General features: G+C 42.6%; 1 protein-coding gene across 1 annotated transcript; it reads right to left on the minus strand.

Annotated features, from left to right (window-relative positions):
- Positions 1 to 950: 950 nt before the first annotated feature.
- LOC133112125 (NACHT, LRR and PYD domains-containing protein 12-like) lies at positions 951 to 20,602 on the minus strand. Its single transcript, XM_061222840.1, has 11 exons — positions 20,519 to 20,602; positions 19,309 to 19,551; positions 19,151 to 19,200; positions 16,228 to 16,264; positions 13,567 to 15,574; positions 11,054 to 11,227; positions 9,819 to 9,992; positions 4,549 to 4,722; positions 3,337 to 3,510; positions 3,022 to 3,068; positions 951 to 2,653 (listed from the first exon to the last, which is right to left on the minus strand). The coding sequence occupies exons 1-11, from the start codon at positions 20,532 to 20,534 to the stop codon at positions 2,115 to 2,117; spliced, it is 3,636 nt and encodes a 1,211-aa protein (XP_061078824.1). The 5' UTR covers positions 20,535 to 20,602; the 3' UTR covers positions 951 to 2,114.

Consider the following 20,602-nt stretch of genomic DNA (forward strand, 5'->3'; position numbering starts at 1 on the left):
CTCTCGACGATGTGTGCTAAAAGTTTATCAATATATCTGTATTAAAGTATGATATGTACCCTGTATAGTTTCAAACTGATTAACTGCTAAATTGTGCTAGGATTACACAGTGAGCCCAGCCAGCTGGCAGGGGGGGGGGCGTCTTGAACTGTGTAGACCAAACTGTCAAGGACACGGGCAGAGCAAGATATGACTATACAGCTGATTTCTCCGGGACTCTCGATGTTTTATGCCAGGAGTGTATCTATTTGACCTAGAACATTAATCATAGCTGAGCTTATGAAAACGCAAGAAACCACAGTGAAAACTGTTGAAATGAGAGCAAAGAATGCTACGTACATTTATTCCCTTAGAAGAGAATAATTAATCAAATGTTTAGTATGTCTGTATATTAGAAAAGTATATTAGAAGTGAATATTAATGAAATGTTTAGTTTGTCTGTATATTTTCAATGATTACTGCTGCTTAGTTCGTCTTATAAAAGCGAAAGATACAGAGTGACGTGTATGGATGACGTGTTAGGGAGGGCATCCAGAACTTTCTGAGGTCTGGTAGTTTGCCAAGAGCAGGTGCAGGGTGAAGTGAGGACACGTAGTTGGCAGAATGCCCTGAACTTTGTACAGAGTTGGCAGAGCATAAGGACCGTTGGCTATTTGCCACAATGACGTTGTGGGAGGAGCGTTGGGAGGAGTTACGATAAGAAAAGTGTGGGTGATTTGCCAGAATGAGGTTTGAGGAGGAGTTGTAGGTGGAGTAACTGTGTATAAAATGGGTGTACAAATGCCAGTCGGGGTTCAGTTCTGGAGAGCTGATCCGGCTTTATGCACGTGTGCTAATAAAGTCTGATTTTCCTGAAGATCTTGCTGCCTGGTGTCGTCTTTTCCCTCGCGAAGATGTTTTTCGACAAATTGAAGATTTGGACTCTGTCGTTTCCTAGACACGACAACTTGTTTGGTTTCAGTGATGTTTTCCAGTGGGCTAACGTGACATTCAATAAATTTTCTTGAGTAAGTGTTTGTTGCCTTGGGTGAGTTCCTGCAAACTCTGGAGACTAGTGTGCGTAGAAATCCCAGGATATCAGCAGTTTCTGAGATACTCAAACCAACAACCAACAACTCAACAATCATTCCACAAGTCACATAGATCACATTTTTTCTCCATTCTGATGGTTGATGTGAACATTAACTGAAGCTCCTGACCCGTATCTACATGACTACATGAATTGCGGTCACACACTTGGATGATTAGATAATTGCATGAATAAGTAGGCGTAAAATGTTCCTAATAAAGTGCTCAGGGAGTGTACATTAGTTGCCAATTCATGTAACCTGATTGTAAAGTGTAACCAAAAAATTGACCTGTCACCATATTCTGTGGTAATAGTAAACACTTTCAGTTTGAGTCATCAATACCTGCCATATTTTTGTTAAGTAATTTAAGTTTTTAATTTCAACAGTTAACAGTTGTATGCTGCTTTCTTTTGTGACTTTTACAATGTGCTGTTTGTCCTTAATGCTGTCGTGCAGGTATAGGCAATTTTTAAACTGGTTCCAAATGGTTTTGGCAGTTACCACCGCTTGTTTAATGGTTCCCACTCTGAATATCAAACACAACTGGTATCAAGTGCTTGAACTCTGCACTCATCCAACATATAAAATATGTTTTGTGACTTCATTTCTTAATTATCAATCATTTTGAAGTTTAAGGCACAAGACCCAGTGTGCTCAATGGGCCACATTGTATTTAAAATGAAGGGGGGGCACACTCCTATTCCTGGACCATGCATAATTAATGAGACCCTAGGGAACGACCAGGCAAAAACTGGTCTGGTAGAATCAAGAGGGTGCTAGTTCCCTGCAGCCCAGAATGGTGAAATTTGAGAGCCTACAATGCCAGAACAGGAACAAGTGTAGGAACCTTATGGATAATAATTTGAGCTAATAAGCAGCTATTGTGTTTAATTAAAAACCATTAGCACACCCTGAATCAAAGAAAATCTGATGAACAGAAAAAAATTAAAATAATGAACCACAATTATCACCAAACCAAGCAATATCCCATCTTGGGTTTGAAGCAGAATTAATTTTCCCTGGAGACTTGGAAGTGCCTCCAGGCTATCCCAGCATGCACAGGGACAATGAGGAATCTGGAGAAACTCTAAATACAGGATAGACAGGTTCAGTGAAGGTGGTGTGGAAAGTGTGCAGGTGGGTCAGTGTGTCAGAGATCCTGAAGAAGGACAGAATGCCGGCTGGCCAGTTCAGGTACACCCCAACTCTGCGGGAACCCCAGGAGGACTCAGATAGTGGATGACACTTCCCATTCACCCAGGAATGAGGGTTGGATGGACCCATTGCCAGACTCCAGGACTTGATATTGCCAGTGTCATGGAGAAACACCAAATCATTCCTGCTGATTCCTTGATATGCGACTCCAACTGCAAAGTCATTTTCCCCCCCAGTCCACTCCACCTCCCAGTAACAGCGCCCAGTAAGACCTTCTCTGCACAGCACTTGGGGATAGCAGACAAATCGCTCGGGGTGATCAGGATAAGGTTCCTCTTTCCCCTCTGATCGAGTCACTTTCCTGTTCCCGTCAGAGAGAATGAGCTCCTTATGTGCCGTGTTGGGGTCCAGTGTGAGCTGACAGGCATCTGCAGATGAGGAGGTCAGGAGAAACATCTCTGTGAGAACATAGTGGATCAGAACCGGGAGTTTTCCAAGCAGATTAATTATATACATGTATTGCTGGCTACAATTATGGAACCATAGGGTTCCTCCCCAGGACAATCACGTGTGTTTTTTAGGCACTTCTATTTGTAGCTTTTTTTCTGAGTGTGTGTGTGCATGTGAGGGAGAGAAGAGAAAGAGATAGAGTAAAATAGAGATGATGTCACTGAACTCCACTGATGGAGAAAGAGAAGGGGAGAGGGGTGGTAGAGCAAAAGTGGGCAGTATAACAGGACAAACATTCTTCCCTCTGCTCTCTCAAATTTAAAGCATTCAGTGCAGACAGACTTACATTTCCTCGGGCCTGGTTTGAGCCTGTTCTCTCCTCCATGGTCAACGCTGTAGGGACAGAAGGACAGACAGACACTGAGACACACAGACTGTCTGTGCATGTAGGGCTGTGTAGAAACTGAGCTCTGTGACAATGGGAGAGCTCCACAAAATCAGGACTTTACTGATCAGCTGAAAGCATGTGGTAGTATCTTAAACATCTCAGTTTTACCATCTCCACTACACTGGATATGCACCAGAATGCAGAGGGAGGGGTTTTAACCAAAGAGGAGCGCTATAGAAGCCCCGCTTGCACCATTTCTGTCTCTGTACCTACTTCAGTTTCTCCAGTCTACAGCTGGGGTCCTCCAGTGCAGCAGAGAGCGCTCTCACTCCCGACTCCCCTGGGTGATTGGAGCTCAGATCTAGCTCCCTCAGGTGTGAGGGGTTTGAAGACAGAGCAGAAGCCAGAGAAGCACAGCCTCTCTCAGTCACCTGACAGCCTGACAGCCTGTAGAGAGGAGAAAAGAGTAAACACATATAATTATATCAACATGATCAAACAATGTATTATTCATGGTGATGCAACAATGTGAAAGCAGTTGTATTTTGTTCAGTTTTGCAGCTGAGTTTTATTAGTTCTGGAAACAAACAATGAAACTGGAAATATTTGAGCAGGGGCCGTTTAAAGCCCTTTTCTCCGGTGATTGGACTAGTGGATGAACATGAAGTGTAAAACAATTTAAAGGAGGAAGAAGAATTTTGACCATCCTTTATTTACATTATCAACATATCAATTACATTATATAAACAAAAAGAAAAACTCTGTATGTATATATATACACAGTACTGTGCAAAAGTCTTGGGCACCTGTTTAACATTCTGTACAGATAAGATTCTTTCAAAAATAATTAAATGAAAGGTCCAAAATAAACTTACTGTACATTTTACATTACATTGAAGTAATTAGGCAGAATAGTTCAAAACTGAACCAAATCAATATTTTTTGTCCTTGATGAAGTTTTTATGTAAAAAGTAGTCAATTGCTTACAGTAATATATTACTTTTTAAAATTAAATACAAAAATGGCTCTGTAAAATTAAATCTTTTGGAAAATTAATGTTTGGAAATCTCAAATGTGTTCTTTTATACGAACACACACAAAAAATAATTAACATATATATAATAAAGTCTGGGGTGCCTAAGACCTCTGTTCAGTGCTGTGTGTGTGGGTGTGGGTGTGGGTGTGTATATATATATATACATATATATATATATATATATATATATATATATATATATATATATATATACACACACATATATAAAAAAAATATGGAAAACGATCATTATTCTGCCCCTGATCACACCACTGAACACACCCCTTCACCAATCATCATTTTTCAACTCATATAAACTCTCATTTTTGCTTGTCCAAGAATTAAATTAACGAGCTGGCATTTTGCTCTTTGTTTTTGTTTATATGGGAAACCAAGGATAAAAGAAGGAGGTTGAAGAAAGAAGAATCACCATTAAATGTACCACTCACCTTATAATCTGTAGTTTACAGTTTGGATTCCTCAGTCCAGCACAGAGGAGCTCCATTCCTGAATCTCCCAGGTCATTGTGGCTGAGGTCCAGCTCTACCAGGGGTGAAGAATCTAACTGAACGGCTGATGCCACAATTTTGCAGGACTCCTCTGTGAGATTACAGTCAGAAAGCCTGCAGAAACCAGAGGCTTCATTTAGAAAACAGCATTTTTCCAAAAAATTATTCTCCACTCATCTCTGTGACACATTCTATTCAAATTATTTTGGCAATGAAACGGTAACCAGCACTTGTTTTTTTTTTTTAACTGTAGTTGTTCGATAAACTCATCTAAAAACACAATTTGTCATCAACAGAGAAAAATAATATTGCATGTGTGTGTGTTAAGACTGACTGTGGGCTCACCACCTGCAGGGGTTGGCATCGGAGTCGGGTGCTTTGCCCAACGGGCAGTAGGCAAAGGAGGGGATCCGGGCGTGCTGATCCTCGGCGTCGCAGACAGGTTCTGGGGATGTGGAACGTCACCTCTCTGGTGGGGAAGGAATCGGAGCTAGTGCGGGAGGCGGAGCGGTACCAACTAGAAATAGTTGGGCTCACCTCCACGCACAGTACTGGTTCCGGAACCAAACTCCTGGAGAGGGGCTGGACTCTGTTCTTTTCTGGAGTTGCTCAAGGTGAGAGGCACCGGGCGGGTGTGGGGATACTCAAAAGCCACCGGCTGAGCGCCACTGTGTTGGAGTTCCACCCGGGGAACGAGAGGGTCGCCTCTCTGCGACTACGTGTCGCTGGGGGGAAAGCTCTGACTGTCATTTGTGCTTATGCACCAAACCGCAGTTCAGAGTATCCGGCCTTCTTGGAATCACTGGGCGGCATCCTGGAAAGGGTGCCACCCGGAGACTCCATAGTTCTGCTGGGCCAATTCAACGCTCATGTGGGCAGTAACGGAGAAACCTGGAGGGGGGTGATTGGGAGGAATGGCCTGCCTGATCTGAACCCAAGTGATGTTTTGTTATTGGACTTCTGTGCTGGTCATGGATTGTCGATAACAAACACCATGTTCGAGCATAGGGTAGCTCATAAGTGTACTTGGTACCAGAGCACCTGAGGCCAAAGATTGATGATCGACTTTCTAGTCGTATCATCAGACCTGCAGCCGTATGTCTTGGACACTTGGGCGAAGAGAGGTGCAGAGCTGTCAACTGATCACCACCTGGTGGTAAATTGGATCAAGTGGCCGGGGAGGCTGCTGGACAGACCCGGTAAACCCAAACGTGCAGTGAGGGTGAACTGGGAACGTCTGGCGGAGGCCCCTGTTCACAAGGTCTTCAACTCCCACCTCCGGAGGAACTTCTCACGCATCCTGGGGGAAGCTGGGGACATGGAGTCTGAGTGGGCCATGTTCAAAGCCTGGCCAGAAGGTCATCGGTGACTGTTGGGGCGGCAACCAAAGAACCCGCTGGTGGACACCAGCGGTGAGGGAGGCCGTCAAGCTGAAGAAGGAGGCCTTTCAGGCTTGGCTGGCCCGGGGGTCCCCTGAAGCAGCAGACAGGTACCGGGTGGCCAGAAAGGCTGCGGCTTCGGCAGTCGCCGAAGCAAAAACCCGGGTATGGGAGGAGTTCGGGGAGGCTCAAGTTTGGCCTCGAGGAAGTTCTGGCAAACCATCCGACGACTCAGAAAGGGAAAGCAGGGCTTGTCTCAGGCTGTTTTCTGCAGGGGAGGAGAACTGCTGACCCGGACTGGGGATATTGTCGGGCGGTGGAAAGAGCACTTCGAGGAGCTCCTGAACCCGAACAACACGTCCACTGTGGAAGAGGCAGAGCCTGAAGACTCTGGGGAATCTGCACCTATATCCCTGGCGGAAGTTGCTGAGGTCGTCAAAAAGCTCCTCAGTGGCAAGTCGCCGGGTGTGGATGAGATTCGCCCTGAGATGCTGAAGGCTCTGGATATTGTTGGGCTGTCTTGGCTGACACGCCTCTTCAGTGTCGCGTGGAGGTCGGGGACAGTACCTGCAGAGTGGCAGACCGGTGTGGTGGTCCCCATTTTCAAGAAGGGGGACCAGAGGGTGTGCTCCAATTATCGGGGTATCACACTCCTCAGCCTCCCTGGGAAAGCTTACTCTAGGGTGCTGGAAAGGAGGCTCCGACCGACGGTCGAACCTCGGATTCAGGAGGAGCAATGTGGCTTCCGTCCTGGCCGTGGAACAGTGGACCAGCTCTTTACCTTGGCGGGGTTGCTGGCGGGGTCATGGGAGTTTGCCCATCCAGTCCACATGTGCTTTGTGTACTTGGAGAAGGCTTTCGACCGTGTCCCCCGGGGAACCCTGTGGGGTGTACTGCGGGAGTATGGGGTACCGGGGCCGTTGTTACGAGCCATCTGGTCCCTGTATAACCAAAGTGAGAGCTGTGTCTGCATTCTCGGCACAAAGTCAAGCATGTTTCCAGTGGGTGTTGGACTCTGCCAAGGTTGCCCCTTGTCACCGGTCCTGTTTGTGGTGTTCATGGACAGGATCTCAAGGCACAGCCGAGGTGAGGAGAGTGTCCGGTTTAGTGACCTCAGAATCGCATCTCTGCTTTTTGCAGATGATGCGGTTCTGCTGGCTTCATCGGACCGTGACCTTCAGCACGCACTGGAGCGGTTTGCAGCCGAGTGTGAAGCGGCCGGGATGAGAGTCAGCACCTCCAAGTCCGAGGCCATGGTTCTCTGCCGGAAAACGGTGGATTGCTCCCTCCGGGTTGGGAACGAGTCTTTGCCCCAAGTGAAGGAGTTCAAGTATCTCGGGGTCTTGTTCACGAGTGAGGGTAGAAGGGAGCATGAGATTGACAGGCAGATTGGTGCAGCGTCAGCAGTAATGCGGGCGTTGCACCGGCCGTCGTGGTGAAGAGGGAGCTGAGCCGGAAGGCAAAGCTCTCAATTTACCGGTCGATCTACGTCCCAACCCTCACCTATGGTCACAAGCTTTGGGTAGTGACCGAAAGAACGAGATCGCGTATACAAGCGGCCGAAATGAGCTTCCTCCGTAGGGTGGCCGGGCTCAGCCTTAGAGATAGGGTGAGGAGCTCGGACATCTGGAGGGAGCTCGGAGTAGAGCCGCTGCTCCTTCGCGTCGAAAGGAGCCAATTGAGGTGGTTTGGGCATCTGATCAGGATGCCTCCCGGGTGCCTCCCTTTGGAGGTTTTCCGGGCCCGTCTAACTGGGTGGAGACCCCAAGGTAGATCCAGAGCCCGCTGGAGAGATTCTATATCTCTCCTGGCCTGGGAACGCCTCGGGATCCCCCAGGAGGAGCTAGAATGCGTTGCTGGGGAAAGGGACACCTGGAATACCCGGCTTTGCCTACTGCCACCGCGACCCGACTCCAGATAAGCGGGTGACGATGGATGGATGGATGGATGTTTTTCTAGGCTAACGATGCTAAATGACCAATTGTTTTATAGTGGCCATGATTTTCAAGCTATTCACTCCATTCAAGTTTTGTCTTGTTCAGAAAGTCATGGCCTTCAATGACATGATTTAAGGCCAAATGCAATGTCTGCAATTATTTACATCAGTTTTTGAATGGAGACGCCCAGATGGGTCAATTTTATTGCCTCGCCATTCAGCCATTTTTTGATGCATCAACTATTGCTTAATTATAGATGATAGCCACCAATTGGATATACAGTTCCTGAGAAGATTTTTCAGAGTTTTTTAGAAAATTCTAAATAGCGCGAAATCTCATTTTCTTGGAGTGAGCAGGGGAAACAAACAGCCTTAGTCCCATGCCTCTCGGACAAACGAGTTTTCAAACTGATATTTTCAAATGAGCTCCATAGCAAGTTTCAAGAGATCTGACCAGACTGTTTGGGTGATATAAGCGTTCAAATGAGGGGGGGAAAAAAACAGAACAAATACAATAGGGTTCCAGCACTATGTGCTGCCTTGGACCCCTAATAATAAAAATAATAATAAGAGCAATCAGATTTCCCCCAGAATGCAAAACTCACGTTTTTGTATTCATTCCATTTTTACCTGTGCATAGCATCACTATGGAAACAGGATATACCATTTGAAAGCGTTAAAACTCTCGGTTCAATCTGTACAACATATTTTAAGATGCCATTGCTTCAGTGACAACAGTTCCTTATTTTGTAACATGCGTGAGGGGGTCTTCTCTGCATTTTGGAAATCGATATTCTTTACAAAACAAGGTAATGTCAGTGTCCTTTTAACCACAAGGGTCCATTACATTACATCACATTTGGCTGATGATTTTATCCAAAGTGACTTACAGTTTATTTAGACTAAGCAGGAGACAATCCTCCCCTGGAGCAATGCAGGGTTAAGGGCCTTGCTCAAGGGCCCAACAGCTGTGTGGATCTTATTGTGGCTACATCGGGGATCAAACCACCAACCTTGCGGGTCCCAGTCATGTACCTTAAGAACTACACTACAGGCCGCCCTGACCTGGTCCAGCAAACCAAATGCATAATAATACAATTTCAAAAAACTCTGAGAAACATTGATAGAATGTCCATTGTTTACTTATAATTTCTCTCAAGGAATTACCATTGTTGTCCATTTTGCAGTGGCATACTTATACAAAAGTACTTGCACATATGAATGCTATGTTTTGTACAGGCTCTCTGCAACAAGAAGAGCCCACATATAAACTTGTCTGACCAGTATCTATAATCGCGTTGCACAGTATATGCGTAATCCCCATCCATGAACAAAAAATACAGTATAATTTAAGATGAACCTAGAACTGGCTAGTGTTATGGTATTGAATTAATGACTGAGAAGTATTTTATTTTTTCCTGCTTTACAAAACAGTAGCATTTTCAAGGAATCTCTTGGCTCTCTAGCCTCTCGAGTATTCCTGAGTGAATATTTCAGAGAAAGACAGTGAAAACACCTTTGATCCACAATAACCCTCTATTGTGGATCAAAGGTGTTTTCACTGTCTTCCTCTGAAATATTCATTTTCATTGTCGAGACCCAGTTTTATATCAGTGATCAGAATCTAAATACATTCTCAAAATATTTTATTATTATTCAGTATGCTTATAAATAAGGAGCAAGCCTGCTTTTGAATAATAAATAGTATGTGAAATTGTGGAATGTATTAGTATACAAGATAATTGTACTTATTTTTCTTGACTTATCTGAATTATGCCTGTTGTCAAAAGGGTTCAAGGGATTTTAATTTTGGGTATGTCATCTTCAAACTTGCATTAAGAAAAGGGGTGCTACTGTTGAAGCCTCTCTTGCACCATTTCCGTCTCTGTACCTACTTCAGTTTCTCCAGTCTACAGCTGGGGTCCTCCAGTGCAGCAGAGAGCGCTCTCACTCCTGACTCCCCTTTGTGATTGTAGCTCAGATCCAGCTCCCTCAGGTGTGAGGGGTTTGAAGACAGAGCAGAAGCCAGAGAAGCACAGCCTCTCTCAGTCACCTGACAGCCTGACAGCCTGTAGAGAGGAGAAAAGAGTAAACACAAATAATTATATCAACATGATCAAACAATGTATCATTCAGTAAACATTCAACAAACTATATATATATATACATATAGTACTGTGCTAAATTCTTAGGCACCTGTATAACATTCTGTACAGATAAGATTCTTTCAAAAATAATTCAATGAAAGGTAAATAAACTTACTATACATTTCACATTACATTTGAGTAATGAGGCAGAATAGTTCAAACTGAATCAAATCAATATTGTTTGTGACCACCCTTCGGCGTTAAAACTGCACCACTTCTCTGAGATATAGAACTGCAGGACAGAGTTGGCTAAGGCAATCAGCAGGGAGGTTGTTCCAAGCATATTGGAGACCTTGCCACAGTTCTTCTGCAGACTTTGGTTGGCTCATTGATTCTGATCTCAGACAGCCTTGATCAAGTTTTTATGCAAGTAGTCAATTGCTTACAGTAATATCCATCCATCCATCCATCCATCCATCCATCCATCCATTATCTGAACCTGCTTATCCTGAACAGGGTCGCAGGGGGGCTGGCGCCTATCCCAGCATACATTGGGAGGAAACCCACGCAGACACGGGGAAAACATGCAAACTCCGCACAGATAGGCCCCGGCCGACGGGGATTCGAACCCAGTAGCTCCTTGCTGTGAGGCGGCAGTGCTACCCACTGCACCATCCGTGCCGCCTTACAGTAAAATATCGCTTTTTTTTATGAAATACAAAAATGTCTCTGTAAAATTAAATCTGGTAAATGGATATTCAGAAATCTTAAATGTGTTCTTTTGTACCAACACACACAAAATAAAAAATAAAAATAAACATGTATATAATAAATACACACATATATGAAAAAATATGGAAAATCATCATTATTCTGCCACTGATCATACCCCTGAACACACCCCTTCACCAATTATCATTTTTCAACTCTCTCTCATTTTTGCTTGTCCAAGAATTAAATTAACGAGCTGCCATTTTGCTCTTCGTTTATTTATATGGGAAACCAACGATTAAAAAAGGATCACCATTAAATGTACCACTCACCTTATAATCTGTAGTTTACAGTTTGGATTCCTCAGTCCAGCACAGAGCAGCTCCACTCCTGAATCTCCCAGGCCATTGTGGCTGAGGTCCAGCTCTACCAGGGGTGAAGAATCTAACTGAACGGCTGATGCCACAATTTTGCAGGACTCCTCTGTGAGATTACAGTCAGAAAGCCTGCAGAAACCAGAGGCTTCATTTAGAAAACAGCATTTTACCTAATATTTATATACTAAATAGATATAATCCACATTGTTTTGCCGATGAAAAGGTAACCAGCACAAGCTGTATTCTAGTTATTTGATGGAATCATCCAAAAACATAAACATTTCTTTATTAATATTACTAGTTTTTGTCTATTCATAATTTTTTTTATAGAGGAACTGCAGACCATTCATTTTCCATATGCCTTATCCAGTTCCTTTTTCCAATTCTGTGGTAAGGATGAAAGTATTGATTCTAACTTTTCAGGGAACCAAACTGTCATATTACTTAATTTCACCTTCTTCATTTAAAATATAATTTACAAAAGACAATTCTATGATTACATTACATTACATTACATTATTGGCATTTGGCAGACGCTCTTATCCAGAGCGACGTACAACAAAGTGCAAACCCATAACCAGGGATAAGTCCGCTGAAAGACCCCAGAGGGAAGTACAATTTCAATTGCTACCCGTACAACAAAGATAAGGACAAGGGCCTATTTTTTCTTTTTTTCTTTTTCTTTTTTTAAACAACAAATAAACAAACAAACAAAGCAAAAGTGACCAAACTTAACTATCCAAATACTGCTTGCCTAGCCAACTAAAAATACCGAAACACAACGTAAATCACAAAGACAACAATTAAGGTTCACAGGGAGGTAGGGAGGGATGGGGAGAGGTGCTGCTTGAAGAGGTGCGTCTTCAGTTTGCGCTTGATCAAACCATTGTTTTGTCAATCTCGGTTTATTACCTATTATTATACTTGTATTGACCCATATAATCGGTTGAGATATTTTTCTGGTTGATGATATTAGAATTATAACCAGCTTTGCTTGGATTCCCTGAGAAATTGAGAGAAATCGAAATGCATTTGTTTTTTTAAACCATTTGAAATGGACAGAATTGAGCTGTAAATATGCCAACAGGCCAAAAAGGATGGGCCTGTTCAAGTAACCTATTACTGAACCAGTCAGATTTGAGCAAAGTTTCCCAATAGTGATGATTTCATAGAATGATTTAATACTTTAATATTCAATAATTGTACCCCTCCACAGTCATATTTATTATACAGGTATGTTTGCTTGATTTTAGCTGCTTTCCCATTCCAAATAAACTGAAATATTTGTTCACAGAGTTTAAAAAAGGAATCACTGGGACTAGGTAAAGACATAAATAGGTAGATAAACTGTGAGCTTACTAGAGAGTTCATTAGTGCCGTTTCGCCATATGGGAAATTCCAGCGTAATGGATGTGACATTTGGATACAATATGACAAACAAAATCCTTCAGAAATATTTTTTGTTTTTTAAGACTGATTGTCATGGTGGGCAGTAATGGTGGTGCCCGCTAGAGGGCCTAGGATAATTGTTGACACCTGTTCCTCATTTGCACCAGGGGAATTATCTCCCAGCTGAGTATTTAAGGCCAGTTCCTACCAGCCTTCAGTGCTTTTGTGTACAGTTCGCTCTACTCAAAGCCGGTAATGCACACGGTAGACTCTGGTCTGTTAAAGAGTCAGGTACTGTGCAGGTGTGTGTTTGCTAAGCCATTCTATCAAAAAAGAGAAAAAGGTAAGGAAGGCGTTCGGTTTTGTTGTGTAGGTCACCGACGCCTTCCCAAAGGGTTTTCTATTTTGTTTGGGGCTCGTGTGAGCCGACGGTAGAGGGACGGTGTCCCCGGTTATTGTATTTTTGTTTGTGTTTATTCCTGAGCTGCGCCTCATGGTTTTTTGTTTCATGCCTAGCTGTTTTTTGCTAGGTTGTATTTTTATTTCTGAACTCTCAGTTGATGATCCTCAGTGCTCGCCTTTCAAGCACTTATACTGGTTGGAACACTCGCCCTGTTTTCAGAGGGTGGTTTTATTTTTCTCAGCCGTTTTGTGGGCTCCATTTCTGTTTCCTTATTAAGAATCGCCTTCGGGTTTGTTTTCGTTCCTCCCCCGTTTCGGGTGTAGCTTTTATTTTCTGTTCTACTAATCCCTACACTCCGCTCCTGGGATCTAGGAAAGGTTCTCATTCGGTCGCACTTGGCTCTCCACTCAACCCCCACCTGATACTGATGTAACTAACAGCCCATACAAAAACACGAGCAACAACATACTACTACTACTACTACTACTACTACTAATAATAATAGTATTTATGCAGCTCTTTAACATAGTTATTTACATCTCATACCTTCTACTGTTGATATATAGTTTTAGTTCACAGCATTTTATAATCCCCAGAAAACTTTAATTTCACTAAATGCAATGAAAGATCATTGGAACAGTGATCTAGTCATTTTTAGTAACTTAGCAACACTTACATGGCCCTCCTGCAGTTTCTGACTACAGGTAGCAGCCTCAGCTGACCTGCCTCCGATGTGTTGTACGTCTTCAAATCAAATACATCCAAGACGTCCTGTGACATCAACAGCACAAAGGCCACAGCCGAACATTGTCCTGGGTCCAGTTTTACATTGGAAAATTTTCCTGATCTCAGGGAAGTCTCGATTTCCTCCACTAGAGAGTTGTCATTTAGTTCATTCAGACAGTGGAACAGATTCTGGATCCTTTCTGCTGTAGGTACCCCTTTGATCTTTTCTTTAATCAACTGAACTGTGGACTTTGTGCTTGTCAGTGAGGTCAATACATGTGAGGTGCTTTCTGTATCTCTCAGTGTGTGCCCGAAACTGAAGGGCTTTTCCCTATATGACTGGAGTACACATTTAATAACCAAGTTTCTCCTTTCAGTTCTCGGACTTTTGTTTCTCCGTCTGCCTGCTACAAGTGAGCTGCTTTCTGGATGTGTCAGAAAGTCCTGGAGAAGTGCCTGTGTGGACTCCAGTGAGAGGCCAAGGAGGAATTGGAGGAAAAGATCCAGATGTCCATTGTCACTCTTTAGTGCCTCATCGACTGCACTGCAGTATAAATCAGACAATGGTACTCTGGGGGATTCACCTGCATATGCTTCCTTTGAATCTTCCTCATCCTCCTCTGGGTCCTCCAGAGACTCTGGACTGAGTAGATTTATGTTTCCATTTACACATGAATGAAACACAAACAAAGCAGCCATGTACTCCTGAATGCTCAGATGTACAAAGCAGAAGACCTTCTCCCGGTACAACCCAGAATCGTCTTTAAAGATCTGTGTGCACAGACCAGAGTGCATTGATGCTTTAGTGAAATCGATGTCACATTCACTCAGGTCCTTTTCAGAGAAGATCAGGGTTCCCCTTTTCAGGTGTCGAAAAGCCAACTTCCCCAATTTCAGGATGATTTCTACATCTGATGCTGACATGTTCTTTGAGTTTGTCTCATTCATGCTGTGGTACTTTTTTTTGTTCATATTCATTTGAATAAGCAGGAAGTGTGTGTACATTTCCGTCAGTGATTTGGGGATTACTTCTGTTTCAGCACCACCAAAAACTGTCTCTAGAACAGCAGCTGAAATCCGACAGAGGACTGGAATATGGCACATGATGTACAGACTCTTGGATGTCTTTATGTGTGAGATAACTCGGCCAGCCAGGCTCTGATCTCTGAATCTTTTCTTAAAGTACTCCTCCTTCTGTGGGTCATTGAACCCTCGTACCTTCGTCATTCGAATGATGTACTCAGGAGGGATCTGATTGGCTGCTGCTGGTCGGGACGTGATCCAGAGGAGAGCAGAGGGGAGGAGATTCCCCAAAATGAGATTTGTCAGGAGCTTCTCCACTGAGGTTCTCATTGTTACATCAAAACACGTCTCATTTTTCTGGAAATCTAGAGGAGGTTGACACTCATCTAGACCATCAAAGATAAACAACACTTTGACTTTACAATCGAGGCTTTTAATCTCATCCAGGGAAATATAATTTTGGAAAGTGAGTTTTGGAAAATAGTGCTGAAGAAGTTCCATCAGACTGAATTCTTTCTCTTTTTTCAAATTCAGATCTCGGAAAGGAAGTGTAAAAATTAAATCAATGTCCTGATTGGCTTTTCCTTCTACCCAGTCCAGAATGAACTTCTGCACAGAGACAGTTTTCCCAATGCCAGCGATCCCCTTTGTAAGAACAGTTCTGATAGTGTTCTCATCACCAGGTGTGAGTTTAAAGATGTCATTGCAGTCAAATTGAGTCTCCTGAGAGGCCTGTTTTTTAAATTCTGTCTCAATCCATCTCATCTCATGTTCATTATTGACCCCCCCGCTTCCCCCCTCTGTGATGTAGAGCTCTGTGAAGATCTCATTCAGGGGGATGTGATGGTTCTCCTTTCGTAATTCATCAAATATGCGTGCAAACCTCTTCTTCAAGTCAGATTTTAGTGTCTGTTGGTCTTTGATTATGGCTTCATCTGTGGAGAGGAAATATGAAACATGAAACAATGATGCTAAAAATAAGATTAAAGATTATAAACTGAGCAGAACAGTGAAAGAACACAAAGATGTCTGCAAAACTAGCAGTATCAGTCTTATATTAAATCCCTTAAAATACTTTAGAATATTATTTTTAAAATAGCATGTTTCTATACATCCATAATAAATATTCAGATTCAAGTATTCATCACTTTTGTATGATGAGTGTGAGGATATAGATACAGGACATTATAGAAAGACAAAGAATGTGGGTATTGTCTTGACAGTGTAAACTGCATAAACCCAGCCTTAATTTACCACAAAACAGCATCAATTATCATAAGCTTAGCATCATTAGCAAAATTTGGTGTCCACCATAAAGAATATTCTGTGAAGGCCTAGTGTTAGTCAATTATGAATTACGTTAAAATTATGTCCAGCAAAACTGTAAAACTGTCTCTGTAGTGGGTGTGGAGGCTGTGTGGGGATCAGTAATGGTCAGTCTCAGCTTTGTCAGAAGTAGGAATCTTCATTTACATTTTAGAAACTGACATCTTGTCTTCAGGAAGGAATAAGCAAAGGAAACACAACTGTGATGACATCAGCATCAATATACTTAAGCCACAGATGTTTAGAAGAAAAAGTATCTTACTTGTTTTTCTATTCGGTTGCTGGGGTGAGGCATCTGTCTTTTGAAACAAAAAAACAGATCACAAATCAAAATGAAGTTCAGAGCAGGGCTGATTTGGTCTGGGGGCCAATCCACAGCCACCACAGACACAAGACCAGCTTGAGTTCATTTGATCACTGACGAATAAATTAAAGGTACAATAGGTAATATATATAATATCTAATGGTCAAGAGAGGAATTGTAGCAACAAACACCCTTATCTGTGAACGTTTTTTGCTCTTAATTTAGTTATGTTCATTTAGACGGGTACATGTTTTGCCCCATCAATCTATACTCAATAACCCACAATGACAAAGTGAATAAAAAATAATAATAATAATACTTGAAAATGTATTCAATCTAAAACTGAAATCTCTCATTTTCAATTATTCAGACACTAAATTCAGTACTATGTAGAAACACCTTTGGTAGCAACCACCCAATTCTTGGGTAGGTCTCTACAACCTTTGCACACCTGTATTTGGGCAGTTCACCCCATTATTCCTGGCAGAACCTCTCAAGCCCTGTCAGATTGGATGAGTCTTTTAACTGCCATCTTCAGGTCTCTCCACAGAAATTCTACTGGGTTTAAGTCTGGGCTTTGGCTGGATTACTCGATGACAGTCAGAGACTTGTCCTGAATCCACTCCAACGTAGTCTTGGCTGAATGCTTCGGGTCATTGTCGTGCTGAAAGGTGAACCGTTTCTCCAGTCTGAAGTCACATGCAGCAGTCTGGAGCAGGTTCTTTTCAAGGACTTTCAAGGAATTCATCCTTCCCTCAATTCTGACCAGTCGCCCTATCCTTGGCACTGAGAAGCACCCTGTAGCATGATGCTGCCACCACCATGTTTCACCATAGGAATGGTATTAGCCAGGTGATGAGCAATGCCTGGTGTTCGCCAGACATGCTTGGAGTTCTGCCCCAGGAGTTAAATTTTTCTCTCATCGGACCAAAGAATCTTTCCAAATGCTCTCAAAGTCCTTTAAATGCTGTTTGGCAAACTCTAAACTCAAGAATGGCTTCCACCTGGCCACTCTACCATAAAGGTCTGATAAATGAAGTGCTGCTGGGATGGTTGTCCTTCCAGCTTCCAAAGCTCTGTTAGAGTGACTGTTGGGTTCTTGGCCCCATCCACAACCAAGGCTTTCTTGCCTGGTATGGCAGTCCGTGGTTCAGCTTCTGCCCTAAACGTGTTGCACCTAAGTGTGGAGAAGATGGGTCTGATTTCTGTGCTCTTCCATCAGTTCCTGATGCCTGGCCTGCTGAACTAAATTGGCTTGCGCAAGCTGCTGTACCAAAGCCTCCATATTACAAATTGTGGTTTGTATTTTATTGCACAGTGTAATTAGTCCTCCCAGCCACTAGTCTGCCCATATGTGGTTTCCTATTTTGTGCAATAAAATACACAGTAATCTGGTGCAATAGGTAAACTTTTATTATGACGCTGAGATCTCTCGGCTCCAGCAGCAGAACAAACAAAACAAAATCAGAAAAGAAAAGCCAGCTCTCATGTAGAACCTTCACAGTCTTGGAAGTCCACCCTTCCTATCACTGCGCAGCAAAGCTCAATACACACAGCACAAATCCAATCCAAATCAGGTTCTCAAAACAAAAGCCTGTCATACAAGGTAGTAAAAGATTGTTGTGTAAGTGCTGTCCTCCTGGCTCCCTCAATGCTTTACCCAAACCGGTACTTTGCAAAGCAAATCAGCACAGGCGGAGCTGATATAGCCAGATTAGCTGATTAATCTCAGGTGGAGGTGTGGTGGCCCAGCCTGGGGAACCTGCAGTGGCTCCAGTCAGCAAGGGAGTGAGTAAATGCGAGATTTCTGTTTCTGATTTGTTTTCACTTTGTCATTAAGGGTTATTGAGTGTAGATTGATGGGTAAAAATAGATTTTATTTAAAATGAATAAAATTGCTAAGTGATAAAGTGCACAAAAAGTGAAGGTGTCTGAATAATTTCTGAAGGCACTCTTTATGCACAGCAATTATCCAACTATAGCCCAATTCAGGCAATATTTATGTCATGTAAACAGTCTATTTTCCATAATTGTGGTATGGTCTTAATCACATCATGCAGAACCCATTAATCATCATTTTGCCAAATATTTCCATATTAGTAGGATTTATTTTGGCTTTTTAAAACTGCACATGCAGAAAAGGTCACCAAGCGCTGTGAACCATTCTTACAAGAATTCAAACTGAAACCAGAACAGCAACATCAGAGTGGTGTGAGGAGTGGATTTAATGAAAGCAATCATTTTCGATGGATGAAAAAAACTCTTCTCCTGCTTAGTCAGGTTTCAAGAGTGGGTTATTACATCAGTGTTGCAGACCTTCGACTGATGTAATCCATGTAAACCCGGGTGTTAGAGAAATCACGTTATTCCAAACCATTTAAATGCTCAATTGGAATATTGACTTAAAATGATTGCTTCAATAATTGGGTTATTGGTGTGCATGGAAATGTGGGCAGTGACAGAATAAGAAAGGCATAGTAATGTATGAAGGAATCTACTCTCCTGTTTAAACACATGTATCTTATTCACACCATGTTTCATTAATTTGGACAAAGTGCTCAATTTAAATTATTGACCCAGATAGAAGATTCTGGGTAGAAGAGCCCAGATATGGAGTTATTTTGCACATTTTAACACAGCATTTTTCCAAAATTAATATATTATTGTATAGTATAGTATATAATCCAGAATTTACCTTGTTGAGTGAGATCATCTGAAACCAAAACAGGAAAACATGGCAGGAACTTGATGTGCTCACCATTCGTAATCAAACCCTGCCCTGTTTGCATCATTACATGCTTAACTCCCAATGGTAGTAAATGCTTAAATTTTCAATGACTGACTTAAAACCCAGAAGATTAAGATTAAGATTATTTCACACCTGTTTGCCTCCCAGCTCCATCTCAGGGTTTGTCAGCTCCTGCTTGGCTCCTGAGGTAAAAAGTATATTGTGCATGTTATGATATAGTTGAGGTTATGGAGGGGAAGAATCAGTGGGTTTTTTTTATTACGAATTTAAAATGATAAATCCATCCTTACCAGTATGACCAGGTGGGATGTTAACAGTCAAATTAATGTCTCCCCTGACATGACACTGTGTTAGCTGTGGTACTACAGCATTGCCTCCAGGCTGAGCTGTGACAGAATGGTAAGGCGCTGATCTCAGATCAGCAGGCTGCTGCTCTCTGTGGTCCACAGTACTGCCCCTGGTCTGAGCTGTGAGGGAGGGAGGGAGAGAGGCTGTACCCAGATCAGTAGGAGCCTGCGTACTGTGGCCCTCCCCTGTTAGAAGTGAAAACAGATGAAGTCAAACAATTATTTAAAATACTTAAACGCTTAAGATGTGACGTACAACAAAGTGCAAAGTGTATACCCATAGCCAGGGAGAAGTGCGCTGAAAGACCCGAGAGGGAAGTACAATTATAGTATTTTTTGTAATAGTGCAACACGCAAATGTATGAACAAACAGCTTACCTAGCCAAACACTGCTTAACTAGCCAAACTAAACATCATGATACACAATGAAATCACAGAAAGACAACAATTAAGGTTTACAGGGAGGTAGGGAGGGATAGGGAGAGGTGCAGCTTGAAGAGCTGCGTCTTCAGTTTGCGCTTGAAGATGGAAAGAGATTCTACAGTTCTGACCTCAACGGGGAGTTCGTTCCACCACAGTGGAGCAGTAACGTGTTGGTTAGTAACTTGAAGTGTTTCAAGCGTACATGTATTTGACCCAAATCAGCAAAAATACAAAAGGAAATGACCCTAACCCTATCACATAACTACGCCATTGCCCCCTATACTAGCTACTGTAAAGTTGACAGGTCTTTGTCTCTCTGCCTCTCACCCTCTTTCTCCCTCACTCTCCTCTCTCTCTGCCACTCTCCCCCCCTTCTCCCTCACTCACCTGTTTTACCTTTTGTAAAAATATATCTTTCATTTCCCTTCCCAAAAAAATCCTGTCTTTGCCAATCAAACATTCAATGAAGCTGAAAAAAAAAAAAAAAAGATGAACTATCCTTTTACACAACACAACATTTTACACTAATTTACTGTGCGTGTGCATGCGTGTGATGAGTTTAATGGCCTGCTATGCCAAAATATGCTTCAAATAACTCATGTAGAAAACAGAGCTATCCTTCACAGAGAACAACTATGCTAATCTTAGCAACTTTACGGTGGAATTTATATATTTACACAACGCAGTTGTGTTTAACTTACAAAACACTTAACAAAGGTGTTTAACTTACTGGTAGAATTCTCCATTTCTTAATTGTTCCTTATGCGCCTGCTGTTCCTTCCATGAACGCCTGATACAGCAAGTTAGTTTTTAT

Source organism: Conger conger, chromosome 2, assembly GCF_963514075.1.
Source record: "Conger conger chromosome 2, fConCon1.1, whole genome shotgun sequence".
Taxonomy (NCBI): Eukaryota; Metazoa; Chordata; class Actinopteri; order Anguilliformes; family Congridae; genus Conger; species Conger conger.